We start from the raw sequence: 23,012 nt of genomic DNA on the forward strand, positions 1-23,012 counted from the left end.
TTGCTTGACATTCTCATTTGACCACGTTAGACCAGGTTTCTTTTCAGGAACCTTATTGAGGAAGTATCTTGTTTTTTTAATTCATGAAATCAAACATTCTAGAGAAATCTTTGAGACACTATGATTTGGTACTTGAGATGCAATACGAAATCACTTGTACAGCTCAAAGCTTTGAAAGCTAGGGTAGCTGTCACCAATATTATGCTGAAAGCGCAAAACAAAGGAATAGGAATCAGTCAAATTACATTTTCAGCGATGCTAAATTATAGGGAAGCAGTTTGTTCCCATCTATTATATGCCCTTGAAATTAAAGGTTATAACAAACTGTTAGTGGTACTTATATGCCAACACTATTCTCTTTAATCTTGTGCTTGTGGTTTGTACTACTTGATCTTGAAACGGGATGAAATGTTCTCTAGAATGGTCCCCCCTGGTAATCCTGAGCTTCTCAAATGGGATATGTGACAATCTATTCCTTCTCCACAGTATGATTTCCTCCACCACCATATTCCGGTATGCTGTTGAAGAAATTTCAACTACAGTAGTGGCATTTGATGGCCTTTGCTACAACACTTCCTGAAGGTGATATCCAACTTTAGGCATAACTACTAAAACCAGTTGACACAAGTCCGTTGATTTTAATGAGTCTGAGCTGAGTATGACAAAGGTTGGATATCACCCTGAATACTTCCACTAAAATACCTGCTGCTCCATAGTAATTGACCCCTTTCATGCAAAAAACACTGTGTAAAATCATAAAACAAAGAATAGCTCCCCTAAAGTTGGATAAACTCCCTAATCCAAAACTGGCGCCAAACATTCACAAAGGTGCATGTTGAGATATGTTAGAAAATAGACCCCAGCATTCTTCACTAAGTAGGTATAATCTTCAGCAGAACCTTAGGCTGCTTCATGAAATTTTCAACCAAATTGAAAAAAAGCTTCATTTGACACTTTCAGTAGTGAAGCCTGTTTAACATATTGGGTAGTCCATGTTTGTTACTTACAATTACATTGCTAGTAAATGCCCAAATGGTGGGTCTTCCAGCTTTGGAGAGCTCTAGCTGGAATTCACCCTTTGGGTATGATCCAGACACTTTATGCAAATTAGGTTTGGGTACGTCCTCATTTGGGCCAGGAAACAGAGACCTGTATTTTTTGAGAAAGAAATCTCAATTAGCCTTCGCTTCCCTCCTGGTCTTTAAACTATTAGCCTGCTGCTATCAAAATGTTTACAACTTCCTTAGAAGCAGAAATTGATTAAAGAAAGACAGGATAGGTAGTATAGTAGTTGCTTCTCTAATCTGTGCCTACCAATACTTTTTTCTTTCTTGTAGACCCTTCTGATAACCTGAGAGAGATTCTCCAAAATGTGGCCAAATTGCAAGGGGTTTCAAATATGAGAAAGCTAGGCCACTTGAATAACTTTACTAAGGTAAGAATTTTTATAATAGTTAAAGCATTTGTTTTGTTTTTTTTTTTGCTTTTGTTTTTTTGCATCATGCCAAAACAATTGATTCAGTTGGAAAACTTGTGAGTGAATGATGTAGCGATGGGATGATAAAAGTGATGAAGGGAAAGTGCTTAAAAATCACTGTATCCGTTCATTAATGTTTTGCTGAATATTACTTACTTGGTCATCACAAGCTTTGTGCTACAGGAACTTGAGCCAGAACTTTAATGCAGTGGGTGGTATTCAGCTACATTTTACTCTGACAAGGTCCATTGAAAGTCATGGACCTATCTTTTTAAATTTCAGAGGGTCTGCTCTGATTACAATTTAGTTGAGTAGACTTCTATGCAGTGAAAGAAATGGTTGAAGTATCTTTGATAGAAAAAGTATTCGTCATTTTGGATATGGATGGAAATAGGGAAAGACGTGTATGGAAAGACATGTAACAAAAGAACCAAAAGAAAAGCATATTGAAAAATATGTACAGTACATCAGAAGTACATGATCTTAGGAATACTATTTTGGATAGAGAGATTGTATAAATGAACTGCCATTGATATCTATTTTATTTCATTGGTTGTAAACTGCTTTGAGTTCTGTTATGTTGTTTTACCTGCCAAAGTCCTTTCTTTTCCATCAAACCTTTTAAGTGGACATTTTAATTCTAGTCTGTACCTGCACTGAATTTGAGTTGCATATACATATGATCGTACCTTGGATCTCAAACACCTTGGCTCCCGCACGATCAAAACCCGGAAGTCAGTGTTCCGGTTTGCGAACTATTTTTGGAAGCCGAATGTCCAACTGGGCTTCTGCGGCTTCCGATTTGCTGCAGGAGCTTCCTGCAGCCAATCAGAAGCCACGCTTTGGTTTCCAAATGTTTTGGAAGTCAAATGGACTTCCAGAACGGATTCCATTCGAGTTCCAAGGTACGACTGTATTGTATATGCCTTGTTAATGCTTTGAGATGTTTCATGGGAAGAGATTCATAAATGGAATTAAATAAAGTAATGTGCACCACATTAAGACCAGAAATATTGAAGTTTGGCACTCAAGTGTAATTGTGCTAGCTGCATTTTTGGAAATTACGTTTAAATAGTGGAAAGGGAAAAGTTTGAAGTTTTATCCTTTTAAGCAGTAATCTCCTCAGACACTTTCACTGAATGCAGACCACTACCTTTTTAGAGTTTCTGTGTGATGCAGTGGTTTGACATATATCCCAATAACTAAATCTTCTATTTAGGGGAAAGACAGAGGGAACTAGTGATATGATCGCTAAACCATGTGAGTGTCACACACTTGTGTCTCTCACTTGTCATGATTTCACTGGATCAAGTAACAGGCATAGCTGACTGCTGACCAACAGAACTTAAATAATATTTGTAGAATTGCTTTAGCTCATTTTGACAACATACCTAGCAAGCAGTTGAGTACCTAAAAATAAAATTAAAAAATGTTTGGTCCCTTTCTCCCAAAATGATCATGGGATGGGGGGGAAATGGACGTAATGGCAGAAAGCTGGAGGTCATTTCCATGCTATGAAGGGTCATGAGGAGATGGGGAGCTTCCCTAATTCTTCATGCAGTTTGGGGGAGTCATTTCGTGTACTTTTGTGCTGGCGGGGATACATTAATTCCTTATTGTTTATTGTATTCTCGTTATGGATGGCCAGGCAATTTACATTAAAAGCAGAGTTGTTTCCCCCCCAAAATGCCCGTTGTCAGAAAAAGGAAACCACAACAAACCACCTTCATTAGGAAGGTTTTTTCAGTTTCTTTGTGGCTGTGTTTTAGTTTTTTATTTGCAAAAAAATAATAATAATCTGTGCACATGCTGAGTCCTTCAAGAAACCTGTTACCTTGTCTGTGGGTGGCCCTGTTTTGCTATTCTGCTGTTTGGCAGGGGATCAGGAACTGCAGTTGGAAGGAATGATAACTTTTCTCCTTTTTCTTTTCACGGTGGCAGCAGCAGTAACGCCTGATAGTTCTAACTGTAAGCCACTGTTTATGTGATGACTCAGCCCTGTAGCTTGAACCATGGCTAGGTGCTATCCTGGAAATTTTCACACTTAAAATGTAGCTTCAGTATTAGTGTGGCGAAATGGTAGAGTGTTGGACTAGCACTTGGGAGAGCAGGGTTCGGATCCCCACTCAGCCCTGAAGCTCACTGGGTGACCTAGGGCCAGTCACCATCTCTGAGCCTCATCTACCTCCTAGGGTTATTGTGAGGATGCAATGGGGAGAGGGAGAACCATATGCACTACCTTGAGCTCACTGGAATATAAATGTAACAAAATAGAAAAAAATATACAGTGGTACCTCAGGTTACATATGCTTCAGGTTACATACTCCGCTAACCCAGAAATAGTGCTTCAGATTAAGAACTTTGCTTCAGGATAAGAACAGAAATCGTGCTCTGGCGGCACGGCGGCCGCAGGAGACCCCATTAGCTAAAGTGGTGCTTCAGGTTAAGAACAGTTTCAGGTTAAGTACAGACCTCCGGAACGAATTAAGTACTTAACCCGAGGTACCACTGTATCTCTACACTAAAGGTAATATTTTTTGTATTTCCAACAACTACTCAGAATGCGTTGTACATGCTAAGCATTGTCAATAAGTAACAGTGAGTTCACCATATAGGTTTTTAAGATACCATACTGCCTTTTTGGTTATTTACTGGTTGTAAACTATAGAGATGGGGAACCTCATGCCTGGGAGTGGAAGGTGGCATTCCTGGCCTCTGTTTGACCCTTGGGATTCTCCTCAGTCTTATGCTCCCATCCCCTTGCCAGATGCCTCACCTTCAAGGAGTGCATTTCCCTGGCAGGAATGTGTCATTGAACTGTGATAATGCCTCTGGCTTGCCTTGATGGAGGGGTGTCTGTAGAAACCTCTGACTTTTATATGGCAGGAATGTAGATTACCACAGAAAGGTAAGACTTAACATCTGTTATTCTGCCCACATTTTCCCCTCTGACCTGCCCACCATTGGCACTATAGAATTCAACCCTCAGGCTGAAGAAGCCCCCCCGCTGCCACCCACTGTTGTAAAACAACATCCCACTTCCCCTTTTCCAAGTGTTTATAGTAGGATGACACATTCCGGTGCCCCATGAAAAAATGTTTTCTTAAAGAGTACTTGCAGGTTAAAGTTTGTTTAGTGGTGTATAACCCAACCCGGATTTTTGCAGAGCTGAAAAAATGCTTTCCACTTGAATTTCACTTTTCTAGTTTCTATCCCTTTAAGATATTCTGCCACTTACCTGGAAACCTTTCTGTTAGAAGGTGACCTGCTTATCTGTGTTTTTAACAGCTGAATCATATAAAGCAATCTTTATCCCCTTGCCAGCATATGTTTATAGATGTATAAACTAACGTGGCAGCAGTGAATTTGCACTTTTGCAAATGTCGAGAGTGGCAGAGGTTGGCTCCATGCACTTCAGAATGAATAGTGCCGCAGAAATAGATTGGACAAAGATGTGAAACTATTGTCATGAAACTAATTTCAGTCATTTGAATTATCAGCATATTTTATTTAAAGTACTTATTTGTTTTTTAAAAAATAAAGGTTTGCTAAAATGCAATAAGATCATAACACATCTTTCTCTTTCGGCAATACCTTGAAAAGAATTGCTTAGTTTGGTTATAACACCAGAAAGAGTTTTTAGTAGCTGTGGATAAAAGTGTGTTTGACTTGTTACAGAACTCCTTACCCTGCCAGTTGACATACACATTTTTTACTTGCAGCTTCTTTGTAATGCTGGTCATACTGAAGAAAAGCTAGGTTTTACTTATGAAAACATCATCATATGGTAAGTCTCTCTCTTTTTATTTTGGAGCATTATTTGGACCATTCATGAATGATAAGCTAGTGTTTCTGTGACTGTTGTTTCAATTGTAAGCTAAACAGCATTTTGGATGCCAATGTGTTGAGGTCATGATACAGATTGTTCTGAGTATGTGGCAGGTGCTCTATCCATTGCAGAGTTCTTGATTCTGATAATGCATTAGAAGCTGAAGACCAGAAACATCTCAGCCATGATCAGTTCTTGTGTTGGAGGAAGGAGGTACTAGTCTAGGCTCTGTGCCCCTTTTGTCATTTCTTGTCCCTTAACTTCTACCCAGTAGCATTTTTTCTACGCAGACTTTGGTCATAGGGATGACCTGTAGAAATGCTTAGTGTGAGCCTGGTAGCTTGTCTCAGATGGCACAGACAGGCTGCTGTTTGCCAGGTTTTCTATTGAGTCCATCGCGTAGAAAATCTGTGAGCAATTTATCAACTGAGAAGTCTGATTTTACAAAGTTAGCTAAAGACCTGCAGGATTTCTTAAAACTATTGCATTGAAATTGTGTTAAAGTAATATGCTTAATATTTTATAAGCACAAATATGAAAGGTGTTTTTTTGTAGTGGTAGGGGAAAATGTCTGTAAAAATCTCTTACCCAGTGAAGAATCTTGAGATTCACAATACTATGGTGTTCTCTGTTAAGTTTGTGTATCAGAAAATATTATTTATTTTACTATTAGCATGGGCAGCAGTCCACATCTCATTTACTGCTAAATTCAGTAGAACCTGTACAGAATAACCCTGCTCCATTAAAATCAGTGAGAATTTAGCACTTGTTGTCTATAGCAGTTAAGTGGTATACAGTTGTACCTTGGTTCTCGAACGCCTTGTGACTCAAATGTTTTGGCTCCTGAACACTGCAAACCTGGAAGTAAGTGTTCTAGTTTGCGAACTTTTTGGGGAAGCCAAACATCCGACGCAGCTTCTGATTGAGTGCAGGAAGCTCCTGCAGCCAATTAGAAGCCACACCTTGGTTTTTGAGCGTTTTTGGAACTCAAATGGACTTCCGGAATGGATGCCATTCAAGAACCAAGGTATGACTGTATTGTAAACAAATAAAGTCATATATTACTTTCATGGGCAATGAAACCACCCAAAAGGTTATGGATCACTTCTGTGTGATCAACTTTCTGTTACCAATCACTACTTCAAATCTGAGTGCAGAATTATTTTTATTTTTGGGGGGGTTGTAGATGTGACATTGCAGCAGCTTGTGATAATTCTCGTGATAATTCCTAATATTTTAGCAATTATTTAATTTCTACTTTAGGTAGGGAAGTGGCTAGTGGACTGGATCCAGTTCCTACCCTACCTTTAATTATAATTTTCTAAAAGTGCAAATGAATCCAGAGAAGAGAAACTAGCACCTCCTATCTAATTATTGGTATTAAAGAATCATTACATTAACAGATTGCTAGAGCTATTATCTGTCTTTGAACTTCTCAACTAAAAATCCAGTTAATGTGTGCCAGCCGTAGAAAGAATGGATTCCACAGTCAAAGGGCCTAAGGCAGATAATTCCCTGAAATAGCTACAGAGGTAAGCAAAAACAGTCTGTCACTAAGCAGTGTGATCAGAATAGCTTCCCTAACCCTGAAAGTGGTGAACAATTGGCCTCTGTTTGTGCAAGCGGGACCATCCAGCTGAGCTTTTGAGAGCATAAGCTCTTTAGCATTGATTTTTTTTTAACCAAAGAAGCTTCAGAACAGGAAGTATTGGGCCACACACATTCCACACACCCTAGCCCAAATAATGACATCACAGGCTGAGATGGTAAGTATTGTTTAATATTCTCTCCACTGTTGGTTGGATTTTACAAATTGGCATTGGTGGGAGCGTCCGGCCAGCTTTGAAGTGGAAACCAAATTACTTATTACTAAGCTGTTGAAAACTTGGTGTTCACAGTTGTGTAACTATTTAAAATGAGGACATGCTCTTCATGGAAACAGGCAGTCTTAACTTACTTTCATTATTAATATTGTTTTCAGCAAGGAGAAGAAAATGCGAAGCAGTGGAGAGTTTTGCTTACATCTTGGGTGTTAAAATGTCTAACATGAATAGCTGCGTACTTAAGCATGGATCTGTTCCTGTCTCGCAGAAAGGAAGAGGGAGTCTGTTTTTAGCAAAAGGGACACACTTAATTATTTAAAGCCTGAGTGATTTTCTTATCATTTGCATTGTAGTTTGCGATTAGCTTTACTGAATGAAGCAAAAGAGGTGCGAGCGGCAGGGCTGCGAGCCCTTCGATACCTTATCCGAGACTCCAGTATTCTGCAGAAGGTGTTAAAATTAAAAGTGGATTACTTGATAGCCAGGTAATAATAATTTGATACTGTATTTGAAATCTTTTTCCTGATTTGGATAATGAATCACCATTTATATGACTCTTTGAACCTTTTCGTTTGAGCAGATCGCAACCTGTTACATTTAATAGATGCCTGCTTTGAGTGACGTGAAACAATAAGGGTTGTATGCAGCAGCGTCACTCAGCCGATGGTCAGGCTTTCTTTGACGGAATGAGGAGAAAAGAAATATTTAGCAGTTCCCCGCCCACCCTGCAGCCTCCTGTGTCTCCCTGCATTGCTCTGGAGGGGCTCCCCAGCTCTCTGGAACAGTTTTAGGAGGGGCAAGGGGCTTTAAGGTGAAGACAGAACCACTGAAAATTATTTTACTCCCTGTTCATTGATAGAAGCCTCACCACTAGCTGAGTGACCCCTGCTGGGTACAATCCCAAATGCACAACTTTTCAAAATAAACTTATTTTGAAATTGGAAATGGGAGAAACACGACTAATCTCTAAATATTGATTGCATAGCCTGGTTTTATTGAAAGATTGCCTCAAATATATTGTTGCATTGGGTTTAGCTGGTTGCACAGAATTGTAAATTGAGGGGCTTTGGTGCAAGTGGCTGTCTGGACTGTTTTGCACCAGTCATCTCAAGAACTTGAACCTTGCCGCTATATGTTCAAAAGTAAAAAACGAATATATCTGGGAAATGCACTGCTGTTTTAAAATACGCTACATTCTGCCACCTTGAACCCTAATTAAAGTATTTCCTCCTCATTTTTATGCTTTTAGGTGCATTGACATACAGCAGAGTAATGAAGTAGAAAGGACACAAGCACTTCGTTTAGTCAGGAAGGTATGGTCGGTAACAATAGTATAGTGCAATTTTCCACTGAATAACCCAAAACCAAATTGTGTATGACTGTGGAAGAAGCAGTGTTGGAAACACCGTGTTGCTATAATGTGTGAAATGGCTGGAGTATTGCAACTGTGTTGCAAATAGAGTTGTAAAAATAGAAACAGAGTGTACAAATGCAACAGCTACTTAGTATCCATAAGTTCCATGAAGACTGCCCGTGAGTAGGGCAGTTTACTGTCTCTTCTTCCCACTGTTGTATAGCCCAGTATGCTTTCCCATACAGGTAAGCCCTCGCTCTGTAAGACGCACCAGACCACAAGTTTTTGGAGGAGGAAAACAAGAAAAAATATATTCTGAATCTCAGAAGCCAGAACAGCAAGAGGGATCGCTGCACAGTTCAAGCAGCAATCCCTCTTGCTGTTCTGGTTTCTGGGATAGCTGCTCAGCCTGTGTTCGCTCCATAAGACGCACACATATTTCCCCTTACTTTTTAGGAGGGAAAAAGTGAGTCTTATAGAGCAAAAAATACGGTACATTCAAAACTACTTCTGTCAGTTCGATTTCCTTTTCACACTCAGTTACTGCAGTTATGTATTGAGCTATTAGCAGGTATTTTATCAGATAATAAGTTGTAAATTTGAACCTATAAGCCAAATCACTTAAAAATATTTCATAAGATGGAATTTTATTTCTATTATAGTTTTAGCATGCCAAATGATAAACTAATAAGCAATCTTCCTTTTTCAATTGTGTAATACAGACAAAATTTGTTAGTAAAAGAACCCAAGCTACAATAAGTGGTCACTTGTTTGTACTTTCCTGCCACCCATGATGAGCATAAGTTTGTTCGTGCCTTCAGTGCAAGAACATAAGTTCTTGTATTTGTGAAAGAGATTGCTACTCCGTTTCTAGTGTAATGGTACAAAATACAAATTAATTAAATGAAAATTTATCTTGTTGGTGGGAGAAGGGTGTAGCTTTTCCTTTGAAGTCTAGTCTGAAGGAGCTTCCTGTTACATGGTATCAGATGATGATTTACAAAGCAAGAGTTTCTGAAAAATTGTAAATCTTCCATTGTTGAAAGACACCTTGCAAATAAAGGAGATTCCTCCCTCCCATTCTGTCATAAGTAGGAAAGGAAGAAATTTGATGAGTTCCTATAACTGGATTATATAAAGGGCCACATAGTTCATTGCATTATAGTAGCTGTTCCAACATTTCCCATAGTAACTGGAAATTTCTTTGCTAGAGCAAAGCCAAAGTCTTACACCAGGCATAGGCAAACTCGGCCCTCCAGGTGTTTTGAGACTACAGTTCCCATCATCCCTGACCACTGGTCCTATTAGCTAGGGATGATGGGAGTTGTAGTCCCAAAACATCGGGGGGGGCAGTTTTTGCCTATGCCTGTCTTATACTAACCTTTCCCTAATTTAGAAAGCTGGGAAAACAGTGATTGGAGTATGCAGTGCTCAGCCTCTCCCTCTTTCCGGACAGTTATTTGTGTGATGTATATTCTACTCCACCTTCCTCCGAAAGGTTCTTGTTTTCCTTTGGGGGACTTCCCACAGTACTTTTGAAAAGTATTGGAGGTCCCTGAGACCTATGCCGATGTTGTATTTAAGGGGGAGAAACACCATGTGGTGGGGAATCATGCCTGCCCTGACTCGCTTCTGGTGCGCTTGCTGATGCCTGACATTCATGCACTTGAATGGGGTTGCATAGGAGGCCACACACGTAGGTCTAATGGGTGCAATCTTGATATTCTGTTTTCGTAGTGTATAAATTACATGGATTAGGCTTTTGCACATTGTGCTGTATGTGTGGAGGCCCTGATGCAAACATGACATCCATTGTGCCGATGTCATGCGGAGGCAGTATGGATCTGCATGATCCTTCCCAAATACAATGGCTGCATAGAGGTATGGAGACCCTGGAATTATTTGCCTTTCTAAGAAAATGCATGAGCCCTGCGCTGCTGTTTCGTTTCCAGCTTTGCCCCACAATTTATCTGCTGTGAATACTTCAGGACAGAAGGGGCCATTCTTGGTGAACACCATTTAGCCTTGCATTAGAAACAGCTTCTTGAGTGCATATCTGTTACTCCCTAGTTTAATTGAACCAGAAGGCCCTGAAGAGAAATCTGCATGGTCGTGCAGTAGATCCTTTATCTTAGTATGGCTTCTAACCTTTTACAGTACATAGCCATCTTTATGTGTTTGTCAAAGAAACTGTTTAAAAAGAATGTGGAAGCAAAAGAGCAGAATACTGAGCCCAAATGTGCAGGTGGGAGAAAGAGTTTGATACAAACATATAGCAGAACCATTAGCGTTGTTCAGTAATCCTGCTGTAATGTTGCAGTGACAAACCCATCTCTCCATTTCTTTTTGCATTTCTTTGCAGATGATCACTGTGAATGCTTCATTATTTCCTAGTTCGGTTACCAATTCCTTGATAGCCGTTGGAAATGACGGCCTTCAGGAGAGGGACAGGATGGTTCGAGCATGTATTGCAATTATCTGTGAACTAGGTAAGAAAGTTGAAAAGTATTATACTTTTGTTGCATATTTTAATTATGGACATTTATATGTCAGTGTTTTAATGGGTTTGTTTTATTGTGTACTTTAAGTATGGTGCATTTTTAATTATTTTGAATTTTAATAATGATGTACAATTGGTTTTGTATCTTTTATAAATGGATTAGAAGCCTATTTTGGCATTAATTGGTGAATAAGTAATTAATGATCCCCCCCCCGAGTATCCAAGAAAAGGAATTTACAATATATTTTGACTTTAAACAAAAAAGGTTTTAAGCTGAAATCTGAACATTTTCTTGATATGAAGCTTAACATAAACATAGAAATAAGATTAGATGAGAAATACGGTTAATTGGATCAGTTAATATCTTTCTCTTCTTTCAGCAATTCAGAATCCAGAAGTAGTTGCACTTCGAGGTGGTCTAAGTACCATTTTGAAAAATGTGATTGACTGCCAGTTAAGCCGTATAAATGAAGCTCTCATAACGACCGTCTTGCATCTTCTCAATCATCCAAAGACTCGACAGTATGTGCGTGCAGATGTAGAATTAGAGGTAGGAACTTCCTTTTCTTATACAGTCTTAGTGTATCAACACTGGTTGCATTCCAAACCCCACTTAACTGGGATTAAGCCCCACAGAATTCAGTAGAATTTACTGAACAGACATGCTTTGGGTTGTTGCCTCAATCCAGTAATCTGTATTATCCATATTTTCTTTTTAAACACACCCTTAAAAATAAGCCCTTGATTTTTAGTACTTTCTGCCAGGTCTGTCAACAAGTAAAAGTTGAAAACATGCAAAAAGATGCTGCATATATTCTTTTTCAAAGGTAAGGAATAATAGGTCGTTCTAATTGGATGTCTTCACTTTACTCTGCTTCTTGGTAATTTTGCTGGATGTATCTTTGTTAACGTCAGAAGCAAATTCTATTTTCTATATCACTTAAGAAATAACTACTTATGTTGGACTAGATAGTATTTAAAGGGTGGATAATAATAAAGATGTTATGGTGATAATGAGAATGACTCCAAACTTTTGTTTCCATACTGCAGCGGATATTAGCGCCCTACACAGACTTTCACTACAGGCACAATCCAGATACTGCAGAAGGACAGCAGAAGTAAGTCTCCATCAGCTGCTACTTGATAACACTGATATTCAAGTACTTGAACTTTCTATCCTGGACGAGGGCTTTTGCAAGCCATTCTCTGACTTTTGAGGGCACACTTTCATGAGTGATGCTACTCCCTGCCCCTCCAATATTGAGCACTCCATGTACCATTAAGCCATCTGTCCCATGCATGGCAATTTTCATTTTGACAATGAAAGAGAAAATGGGGGGGGGGGAGAGAGAAACCCATAATTTTCATATTGTAATTTTACCATACCATACCATATTGTATTCTTAACATTTAACAATTTAAAATTTAAAAATTGTCACAAATCAGAGATACCAATTTGAGTGTTTCATAAACACAACTCAGTTTAACATGGATAATTATTCTCAGCATTGTTTTTTATGGCAGGGAGGACCGAGAAGCACGGCTGTCTGCTAGTAAAATGGGAATTGTTGCAGCATTTCGATCGTGGGCAGGTAAGAACTTGGTTCAACCTTTAGAATGATGGCATAATTGGAGTGTGGAAAAAAGGTATATGTTACTGGAGGTGTATGTGTGCCTCGCGTGAAAATGGGTGGTTTACAATATTGGGAGATCTGCTTTTCGGGGGCCACATTTGTGGAGGGTGGCTGTAATTGTTCTGAATAACCATTTCAAGTAGATGCAACAAGAGGTGAAGTTTGAGAACTGATTGGCAAATTAAAAATGAATGAATTATCTGGTCAATTAAGTTATCAGGGCAGCTTGCAGTGAAATAAACATATTTAGGTCAATTTTAAAATAAAACAGCTGCAACTGCAAAGTTGAATCAACCAATACTGAATTGGGAGAAAAAGTAACAAACTCAGCCGATACAATAAAACCACTTCAGCTAACATTTAAAAGGCCTATGAAAATAGATATCCGGGGGGGGGGATTGAAAAGGCCATTTAGACACTAGACAAGCCTCCCCAAAGAGAACATTTCATAGATAGGGCACCATGATGGAAAAGTCACCTGCATTGGTAATCCCAGAAGGCTGTGGAGTTTGGAAAAGGGTTTTCATCTGTTTTAGTGCATGAGCCAGTATTGGGGGAAGCAGACAGTATATACAACTTGCTGCTGAAATTGGCCTTCTTATCACTGGATTGAAAGACAGTCAGTGTATTGCGACTTTTAAAAAAGATTCAGGAGGAGCTAGCATTACTAAACATATACAGAAGAAAAAATACTGCTGAGGAAGAACAAGTATCCGAATCAGTGCTATCTTGTTGATCTTTTAGAACTAAAACATGACAAAGTAGCTGCTAAAATATGAGCAAAATAAATTGTAGCAAGGGCATTAACAGGAAGGTTTTCGCAGCAACACAAAACCATCAGGGAGGTTTTGTGTGAGATGAATTCTAGGGAGAGAATTCCACAACCCAGAGGTAGCCTTAAAAAAGCCTCTCGTTCCTGACAAACACAACTCTGAAATTGTCTGGACACAGAAGATACTTCTGTAGAAGTTCTGATGGGAGGCTAAAGCTTTGTCGTTGGCAAGAAGACAAAAACAAAGGGAGATGTGGTAGAGGTTTATAAAGTACTTCACCTCACGACTGTGCAGTTCATTGCCATAAGATGTGGTTGTGACCATTATCTTAGGTGGCTTTGGAAAAGAGTTAGGTGCATTCATGGAAGTTCTAGGTCTATCAACAACTATTAGCCATGATATCCAAATGTTGTTTCTGTGTTCAGAGGCAGTGAACCCCTGAATACCAGGGGCTGGGAATTGACCATTGTCCTGCTTGGAAGCTATCATCTGGCTGCACTCTTGAGAACAAGGTGTTTGAGTAGAGAAGTTCCTTATTTGAACTTGCAGGATTCTTAAGTTTCAATAATTATCTAGTATGATTCCCATTTTTCGGTAGCATCACTATGGGCAAGATTATTATTTTCTTTTATTTCGTTGCTTCCTGGCAAAGGGAATCTGTTGCTCTCTTTGAGCTGTATTATGATGATGATTCCATGATAAAAGAAAGACATTTTGTTCATGGTCCTAGAAATCCTGTGAAGTTTATGCTGTGTTATTTTTAGACCAACTGTCTGTTGTTCAGCCTGTGGCAGACGTTTCCCACTGGGTGTTTGCACATGAGTTTGCCATCATATAATTATGCATTTTATTTTGTTTTTAGGCATTATTAGTTTATGCAAGCCTGGAAATTCCGGGATCCAGTCTCTCATTGGAGTGCTGTGTATACCTAATATGGAAATAAGGGTATGTGTTTGACTTCTACAAGATGGATTCCGAGGGCTTGTACAGTGGTGCCTCGCAAGACGAAATTAATTCGTTCCGCAAGTTTTTTCTTCTTGCGAGTTTTTCGTCTTGCGAAGCACGGTTTCCCATAGGAATGCATTGAAAATCAATCAATGCGTTCCTATAGAAACCGCCTTCAGACCAGGTCCGGGGACAGTCTGTCTCCTGACCTCTTCTGAAGGCTGGGGGGGGGGGACAAGGGCTTTTCTTCCCACCCCCAGCATTTTAAAAAACCCCGGGACAGCGGAGGACTTCTCCGCTGTCCGGGGCGATCTTAAAATGCTGGCAGGCGGCATTTTAAAAAACCCCGGGACCTCTTCTGAAGGCCGCCGGGGGGCGAAAGTCTTTGCTCCCCCCCGCCTGCCTTCAAAAGCCGTCCGGGATAGCAGAGAAACACGCTGCGTTTCTCCACTCTCCCGGGAAGGGCGGCAGGGGAGAGCAAAGACTTGCCCCCCGCCGGCCTTCAGAAGAGGTCCAGGACCTCTTCTGAAGGCCGGCGGGGGGCAAAAGTCTTTGCTCCCCGCGGCTGCCTTCAAAAGCCGTCCGGGATAGCGGGAAGCGCTTCCCGGCTATCCCGGACTGCTTTTAAAATGCTGGCGGTGGGGAGCAAAGCCTTTCGGCCCCCGCCGGCCTTCCTGAACCTCTTCTGAAGGCCGGAGGGGGGGAAAGGCTTTGCTCCCCACCGCCAGCATTTAAAAGAGGTCCCCGGAGATTTCCCTAAGCAAGCCCATAGGGAAATTAGTCTTGCGAAGCAACTCGCAAACGGAAAACCCTTTCGTCTTGTGGGTTTTCCGTCTTGCGAGGCATTCGTCTTGCGGAGCACCACTGTATGTTTGCTCTTTTCGTGTAGACAGATGTACAAATTCTGTTTTCTCAGAAATCACTCTGTGTGTATATATCTGTATTATTGGAGGTTGTGCACACATTGGCCCTCTGACTCCATGGCATGGCTGGAAGTAACTGTGGCTGGAAGTGTCACAAAGCTACTAATGTTCCAGTGCAGTCCTCAGAGGCTACAGAACCTCTCTCAAGAATGAGTTGGGGAGCTGTAAGTTGAGGAAGACAGTCACTTGGAAATAAGGGCAGGAGAGTCGGGATTAATCCTTCTTGGCTGCCTGAAGCTACAGTGTTGGAGCAGAGAGGGTAGGGTCTCTGACACAAGGAGAGTGACAGCTGACTATGGGTCAGATCTCTCTGAAGTGGCATCATCTGACCCAAATAATCATGAAACGAGAGCACGAGATAGGTTCTAGAGCAAGACAGTTAACAAACAAAACCAGTTGAGGGGTTTTTATACTGTTGGGATAACAGCTGGAAGCGTAAAGAGTGAATCTATATATACCCCTTAGTCATCTCATATTATTTGTAATATGTTCACTAGGCATCTGTGACTTGCAACAAGCCTTATTGCTCACTACAAGATATTAAATGCTAAAGCTGTATGAATGAGCAATGTTATTTTATTATGGTCATGCTTCCAAAAGGCAGAAGCTTAGGATGTGTCTGTAATGTTAAATTATTTTTGACAAGCTGTTGAATGCAACTCATGCTATGGAAGACTATTTTGCTTATTCCTCCTGTGCCCTCTGTGCCACTATGGGAAGAGGAGTGGACAGCTGTAGGGGAAAATGGTATCAGCAAAGGTCACCCCTCACACCCCAGTGTAAATTCATTAAATTTCTACTGGTTTTTAAAATTCTGTTCCTTTTTATGTTTATAGCGAGGACTGCTTGAAGTTCTTTATGATATATTTCGCCTTCCTCTTCCTATCGTGACAGAAGAATTTATAGAAGCACTTCTCAGTGTAGGTTAGTATTAAACTTGCGTGTTACTCTTCATTCATTGGGAAAGCTTATCACGTCCATTCTTGTAATGGCTTCTGCACACTAGAGTCCAGCAGCTCATTGCAGGACTTAGTCATTGGTACCTTACTTTAGAATTGCAGTAACCAGAAGCTTCTTCTCCGTCTAAACAGCAGAAATATGTCTGCCACTTAGCAACAAGGATTTTTGTCAAATCTCTGATGGAATACCCTTTCTCAGCACGGGTCTGGCAACACTAAATGCTTAACTTGTAGTTGAAGCCTGAGTGGCTTCTGAAACACCCCCATTCTCTTCCAGTTAAAAGGCAGTGCTAATCCAGATGATCTCAGTGCTGGGGCTGGGTTATATGTGCTCAGGTATCTGGGATCCAGGTTGTTCACTCAACATAATTTTAAACAGTTGCACAGGCTGCCATATGCTACAAGTTTTAGCAGAAGTGCTGCATGCTGTCAGAGAGCTGCCCCCACCAACAGTCTAGCTGCTGCTTTCCTCACTTTCTGGTGCTTCTGGACCAGACCCACGAGCAGCCCCACATAGAGCACATTGCAGTAATCCAGCTTCAAGTTTGCCACTGCCTTGGCCAGGCTATCCTAATCCATATATAGTCGTAGCTGGCATGCCAGATAAAGCTTATAAAAGACACTCGTAAACACAGATATCACTTGGATGTCTAATGATAAAGGTGTATCCAGGAGTACCCCCAGGCTCCTTCAGAGGGAGTACACCTCCATTCAGAACAGGCAGTTGACCTATCTTACGGAGCAATCCTACTCACTGAGCCTCCATCTTCCCATGTCTCCCACCCAGTTTATTGTTCCTCAGCCAGTCCACAATTGCATTCAGGCACTGGTTCTGGGCTTAAACAACTACTGCTGATGCAGGTGTTGTGGAGAAATAGAGCTGTGTGTCATCAGCATATTGATGACCCTGTGCTCCAGATCTTCTACTGACAGCTTCATATAGATGTCATTCATAGCATATTGTGGACTCCCTCTATTGATGAAGATTCCACTTCCAGGTTTAGTTATCAGAAAATTTAAAGTTAAAGAGGGTTTAACTTCCTTGCAAGGTTCCTCATGATTTCTCCCTGCAAGTATGCTTTATCAGCCTGGCTATCTCCTCGACACCAACAGGCTTCTTTTACATTGTGACTGATCTGTTGTTGCTTTTTGTGCATCTGCAGGTCATGTGTACACATGAACAATCAGCGGTAGCTGGCAAATGAGGGGAAAAGGGATGCCATAAAGCCAAGCAGCAGCTTGAAGTGCTTGCTGATTAATTCATCTGTTGCTTGGCCTTCATGGAATCCCTTTCCCCCCTCTCCATTAATGATTCCTGCAGTGTGCCCTTGAACATATGAAATGCAGATGGTGCAAACAGCAGAGAAAAATAAGAGCATAAACAATAGTATAATGAAGTTAAATAAGAGGTGGCAAGGGGCAGTGGTGCAGACAGATGCTAAGATTTTGTTTTGCAACAAGGCTGAATGTGTCATGCCTCTGCTCTGATATGCTCAGGCAGTCCCCACACTTCCCTGCACCACCTTTCCACTCTTATGAAGATGTACTGCTAAGAGCTGGGCTTTTTCTGGGTATTTCACTAGACCCCCTTTATTCCTGCCACCACCACAGATGCTATTTATCTGAATACTTACCCCTAATGTAGCCAAGAATGAGGCATGTGGTGTAATGAAACTAATTTGTTAAGCATAAATAAAAAGGTTTCAACATGACTTGCGTACATAAACACACGGCTTCAGTTTTCTTGCATTTACAAGAATGGCTGTTATAAGGTGGTTCCTATACAGTAAGCCTGCAACTTGTGTGCATTCAGCGTTTCACGCGTGGTAAAATTAAAGGGGAAAAAATGGAAAGGGGGCAGGGCTAGAAGGGGTGTAAGAAATCCACATCATCCCTCATATACATAGTCTCTCATCAGGGATGTTGCATTAAAAGAGAACCTTTCAGGTTCCTTCCAGCTCTCTGGTTCTGAAACCTGAAACATGTAAAGTTTTATTAAGGTGTGGGAAAAGTACATTTTACTTGCCTTTAGAATAGGTCCACCTTGTGTACTTTCATATGTCACTGACTTGTATGTCTTTCTGAGATAAATGTGAGACTATTAGTGCCTACTGTAATTTAAACCTGATACCATTTATTATATGATTAACTAAATGGTAGCTTATGTGTATTTATGTAGCTATAAAGCACACACGCTAGCATAGAAATCAAGAGGAACAAGCAGGAGACAAGGAGAGCGAAATAATAATACCAAATCAAAATGAAAGGTGACTAGGGATTATGGTACTGACATACTCCATTGCTCTTGTTAATTAAACTCAGAATTTTCACTCGATGGCTTTCTTGTAGATCCAAGCAGGTTTCAAGATAGTTGGAGACTTTCTGATGGTTTTGTAGCTGCAGAAGCTAAAGTTATATTACCTCACCGAGCCAGATCAAGGTATTTTGTTATCAAAAGCATTAATGCCATTTCTGTCTGCTTCACTTAGATAATATGAAAGAGAACATGAAGCTGATCTCTATTTTCTTTTGCACATTTATCTAGGCCTGACCTCATGGACAACTACTTGGCGCTGGTTCTCTCTGCTTTCATTAGAAATGGACTCTTAGAAGTACGTTCAGACTTTCATTTAAATGACAATTAATTAACTCTGTTGTAATAGGTTCTGGGCAAAGCAGAACAGTGAGATGGTTACAATAGAGTTTCACTTCTTACTTACTCCAGGGTCTAGTTGAAGTAATCACAAGCAGCGATGACCATGTATCCGTCAGAGCAACAATCTTACTTGGGGAACTTTTGCATATGGTAAGGAAGACTTTATTTCATGTACTGATTGTTAAATTCTTTACTTTGGGAATCTTCCAAGGATGGAAGAAAACAAAATAATTTTAAAACAAACATTTTACTTAAGGAAGAAGGTATAGTTACCAAATACAAAGAATACTCTGGTTCCCTGAAAAGTGTGTCCTTGCCCCAGTAAAAGATGCAGTAGGTCATAAAAAGGTCATAGGATCGTAGAATTGTAGAGTTGGAAGGTACCCCGAGGGTCATCTAGTCCAACCCCCTTAAATGCAGGAATATCAACTAGATCATACATGACAGATGGTCACCCAACCTTTGCTTAAAAACCTCCAATGAAGGAGAGTCCACTGCTTATCATGGGAGTCTGTTCCACTGCCAACAAGTTCTTACTGTGAGAAAATTATTTCATCTCCTTTCTTTTAACTTGAATCCATTGGTTTGGGTCCTATCCTCCAGAGCAGGAGAAAACAAACTTGCTCTATCCTCCATGTGACAGCCCTTTAGATATTTGAAGATGGCTATCATATCTCCTCTGAGTCTCCTCTTTAACAGGCTAAACATACCCAACTCCCTCCACTGTTCCTCTTAAGGCTTGGTTTTCAGAGCCTTGATCATCTTGGTTGCCCTCCTCTGCACACATTTCAGCTTGTCAATATCCTCCTTGTGTTGCCTAGAACTGGACACAGTACTCCAGCTGTGATCCGACCAAGGCAGAATAGAGTGGTTCTGTGACTTTTCTTGATTGGAACACTATACTTCTGTTGTTGCAGCCTAGAATAACATTAGCTTCTTTTGCTGCTGCATCACACCGTTGACCCGTGTGAAGCTTGTAGTCTACTAAAACCCCTAGATCCTTTTCACAAGTACTACTAGCAATCCAGGTGTTCCCCATCTTGAATTTGTGCAGCTGGATCTTTCACTTCCTTCCTGCTGCTATGATTCAAAACCCTTCTGCCTTGCTGAGAACTACCAGAAGGACTAGGGACTGTGTAAGCATGGCTCCTGCCCAGTCAAGTTTCCTGTAGACTTGTCTCAGCTATGGAAACTCGGCTAGTTCACTGATGGATCCTCACTTTCTTCAGTGCATTACTGGCCATCCCTGGATGGCTATTTAATGCTAGCTCAAGAGAGCACAGTCAGCTCTCATATTGGTTTACAAGCTCCATGTTCATCATTCATTATTTCTGCAGGTTGTTAATTTTGTACTTTTAGAATTAAGAGCCCCAGCTATAAAAGTCATTCTCCAGAAAAGCAGCTGAGTTAGTTTTTTGCAGCAAAAACAAGACTCTAAAGATTAATATTTTTTATAGCATAAGCTATAATAAATAGCTTACATTCAACTTCATTAGATGCATGAATCCACTGCTTGTTGGCTCCTTTAATGCGGTTTGCTAACTGATAATATCTCAAGGAAGTGGGTTTTCCAAGAGAATTGTTAGAAATCTTGTCTAAGCCTGCAACATATACAAGCAGTTAGCAAATGCTTTTTCTACAGTTGTCAAATTCAGTTGTTTGGAACAAACTTAGTTGGTCTCTAAGGTGCTACTGGACAATTTTTTAAGTTTTTTAATTTATGTCAAGTTCAGTATTTACTTTAAAAAAAATCTGTATTAGCTCAATTGTATCTGAAGTGGAAAGAGAAGGGAAAAGCAATTTCCTTTTGGCAGAGTTCTCTTTGTATACCATTCAAGTTAAATAGGTATTCATTGGGTGGGACCTGGGCTGTATATGAAAATGAAAATCTGTGATGTTTCTTCTCTCTTTCAGGCAAACACCATTCTTCCTCATTGTCATAGCCATCACTTACACTGCTTACCAACTTTAATGAACATGGCAGCTTCTTTTGACATCGCAAAGGAGAAGAGACAGTAAGTATACATTTTAGTAACCTGCTGAAGTTACCCTAAATTGGCATATCCAATTCAGTATAGCTGCACTTCTTCCGGTTTTCTAAATGGGTGGCTTTAGTGATTTTATATATTTGAAATTAAAAGCCATATTATCCAAAGAATACAGAGCAGTGGGCATGATAGTAAAAACATTTATCAATGGGTACCATGTCTGAAAGGCTTTCAAGATAATAAAAAAACCCCAGCAGAAACAGGACGAAGAGCAGGAAGAAACAAAAGCCATGAAAACAAGGACACAAGTTTCTCTTCTTCTTTTGGCTAATAAACTAAGCTATCTAATATGTACATTGTATGTACATAAAGTCCACCTTCCATAAAGTGGGGAAATTAAGAATTTTTCTTCACCCTGTGTTTTCTGTATTACTGATAATTAATCTCACTGACCTAGTTTACATGTAATGCCAAGCCAAGCCATTTAGGTTCCTGGAGTGAAGATTGTAGCCACTGACCTCCTCCCCCAGTTTGCTGCTTCTGTGCTACCCAGGGCTAAGCCATGGGACTAAGCCATGGTTTGGTGCTCCAGATGAACCACAAGCTATAATCAGGGGTAGTATTAAATTAATTCAAAGTAGGTGCATTGAAAATAATGGCATGGTCAGTTTAGGTCCATTCATTTCAGTGGGTCTACGTAAAAGTTAGTTGGATACAACCCCAGGGTTTGTCCGTGGTTTACTGCTTGTGGTACAGGGGAGACAGTCCACAAGCCCACATTTGGATGTAATGCTTAGGTTGAGAGGAGCACTGCAGCCATAACCTACACTTTGGGATCCTGCACATTTGTTCATTTGCGCTAAGCCATGGTTTAGCTTTGCATGACGTGCTCTCTGGGCCAGTGATTTGTGCCCAGTGTTACATGCAGAGACTTCTGTCGCGGAGCAGATTTGAGGGGACATATAGGTTGCTGAAAAGGAGAGGAAGGGGAAGTTTTGTTGCAGAAGAGCAAGTCCATTCCTTGTGTATGGGCAGTTTTGGATTCGACCCATGGTCTTCCTTACCAAGTGTGTTGACCTAGGCTTGGAAACAAACAAGCAAACATCCCAGAAAATTCAACAGTTAGCAGGTATCTGAAGAATTCAGGAATTCAGGCTGCAATGCCTGTATCACTAGAGGAGCTCTACCATTGATTTCCAAATTAGGATTTTACCCAAAATTACTAGCTGACAAATTTACTCAGGGATTTTGCTTCCTGTAAAACCTGAATATTTGTCTTGCCAAAACAGCTCTTGATTAAGACAGATTGTGCTTGTTTAAAATGAAAACAATAAGCACGGCTTTCTAGTTTTCTTGTTCTGAAGTTTTCATTTGTTTTCAAGTGTGTTGATATTTCTGTTTGGACTTTATGTGCAAGTCCTCAGAAACTCAGTACAGTTTAGAATATGTTCTGTGAAGCAACGTCCTGTACCCGCCAAAATTACAAGCCATTCACAAATTTTATTGGACACCCTATACAAAAACCATTCATGCAATGAGTGATTATGCCAGCTGCACTGGTTCAGTAAATTCGTAAGCCCTTTGGTATCTTTATTTCCTTTTAAATATATATAGAGAGAGAAAGAGAGGAAGAATTGTGATTCATAGTGTAAGGGAGATTTTGATATATTCAAGACTATTTAATCTGGTGTTTTTTATCATCTTTACCACTCATTTACATCTTCATAAGTTTTTCCCATTTAAATATATGTACTGAGAAAATACCTATTAGGAATCTATTGCAGTGTTCATGTAATTGATTTAAATGTTTCCCCAGTTGACCCCATTTTTAAAAAAACCTTTTCTTCATCAATACAAAAAAGAACTACTGCCATCTGACATGGTTACATAAAATCACTTTAAACTGTGGCCTAATCAATCTGTACCAAATTATAACTGATTTGGAACAATTGTAGAAAGAACAATTGAATGAATAGTTATTCTGACAAGTGTCAGGTAACATCTTGTAAAATACAAATCGCATGAGAAAGCTCATTTTATCATATACCTTGGGGTGTGGGGGTGGAATTCCAAATCTGTATGTAACAGAATGTTCCGAGTGCAATCACTATTTAATCCAGTTAATAATCTGATTTCAACTGTTTTTCCCCA

The 23,012-nt window shown here is 40.2% G+C and overlaps 1 protein-coding gene across 3 annotated transcripts in view; it reads left to right on the forward strand.

Annotated features, from left to right (window-relative positions):
* The window catches only part of RICTOR (RPTOR independent companion of MTOR complex 2), a 63,328-nt gene that overhangs the window by 9,087 nt on the left and 31,229 nt on the right, over positions 1 to 23,012 (forward strand). For all 3 annotated transcript variants that reach the window (XM_081929542.1, XM_081929543.1, XM_081929544.1), the window contains exons 3-16: positions 1,338 to 1,435; positions 5,200 to 5,264; positions 7,483 to 7,614; positions 8,379 to 8,442; positions 10,846 to 10,972; positions 11,364 to 11,533; positions 12,034 to 12,101; positions 12,508 to 12,575; positions 14,253 to 14,335; positions 16,095 to 16,182; positions 18,567 to 18,657; positions 18,763 to 18,829; positions 18,943 to 19,023; positions 20,788 to 20,888. In XM_081929542.1, the coding sequence (XP_081785668.1) occupies positions 1,338 to 1,435; positions 5,200 to 5,264; positions 7,483 to 7,614; positions 8,379 to 8,442; positions 10,846 to 10,972; positions 11,364 to 11,533; positions 12,034 to 12,101; positions 12,508 to 12,575; positions 14,253 to 14,335; positions 16,095 to 16,182; positions 18,567 to 18,657; positions 18,763 to 18,829; positions 18,943 to 19,023; positions 20,788 to 20,888 (1,303 nt within the window). The remainder of the gene's footprint in view (positions 1 to 1,337; positions 1,436 to 5,199; positions 5,265 to 7,482; positions 7,615 to 8,378; positions 8,443 to 10,845; positions 10,973 to 11,363; positions 11,534 to 12,033; positions 12,102 to 12,507; positions 12,576 to 14,252; positions 14,336 to 16,094; positions 16,183 to 18,566; positions 18,658 to 18,762; positions 18,830 to 18,942; positions 19,024 to 20,787; positions 20,889 to 23,012) is intronic.

Source organism: Podarcis melisellensis, assembly GCF_964234715.1.
Source record: "Podarcis melisellensis genome assembly, chromosome: 11".
Taxonomy (NCBI): domain Eukaryota; kingdom Metazoa; phylum Chordata; class Lepidosauria; order Squamata; family Lacertidae; genus Podarcis; species Podarcis melisellensis.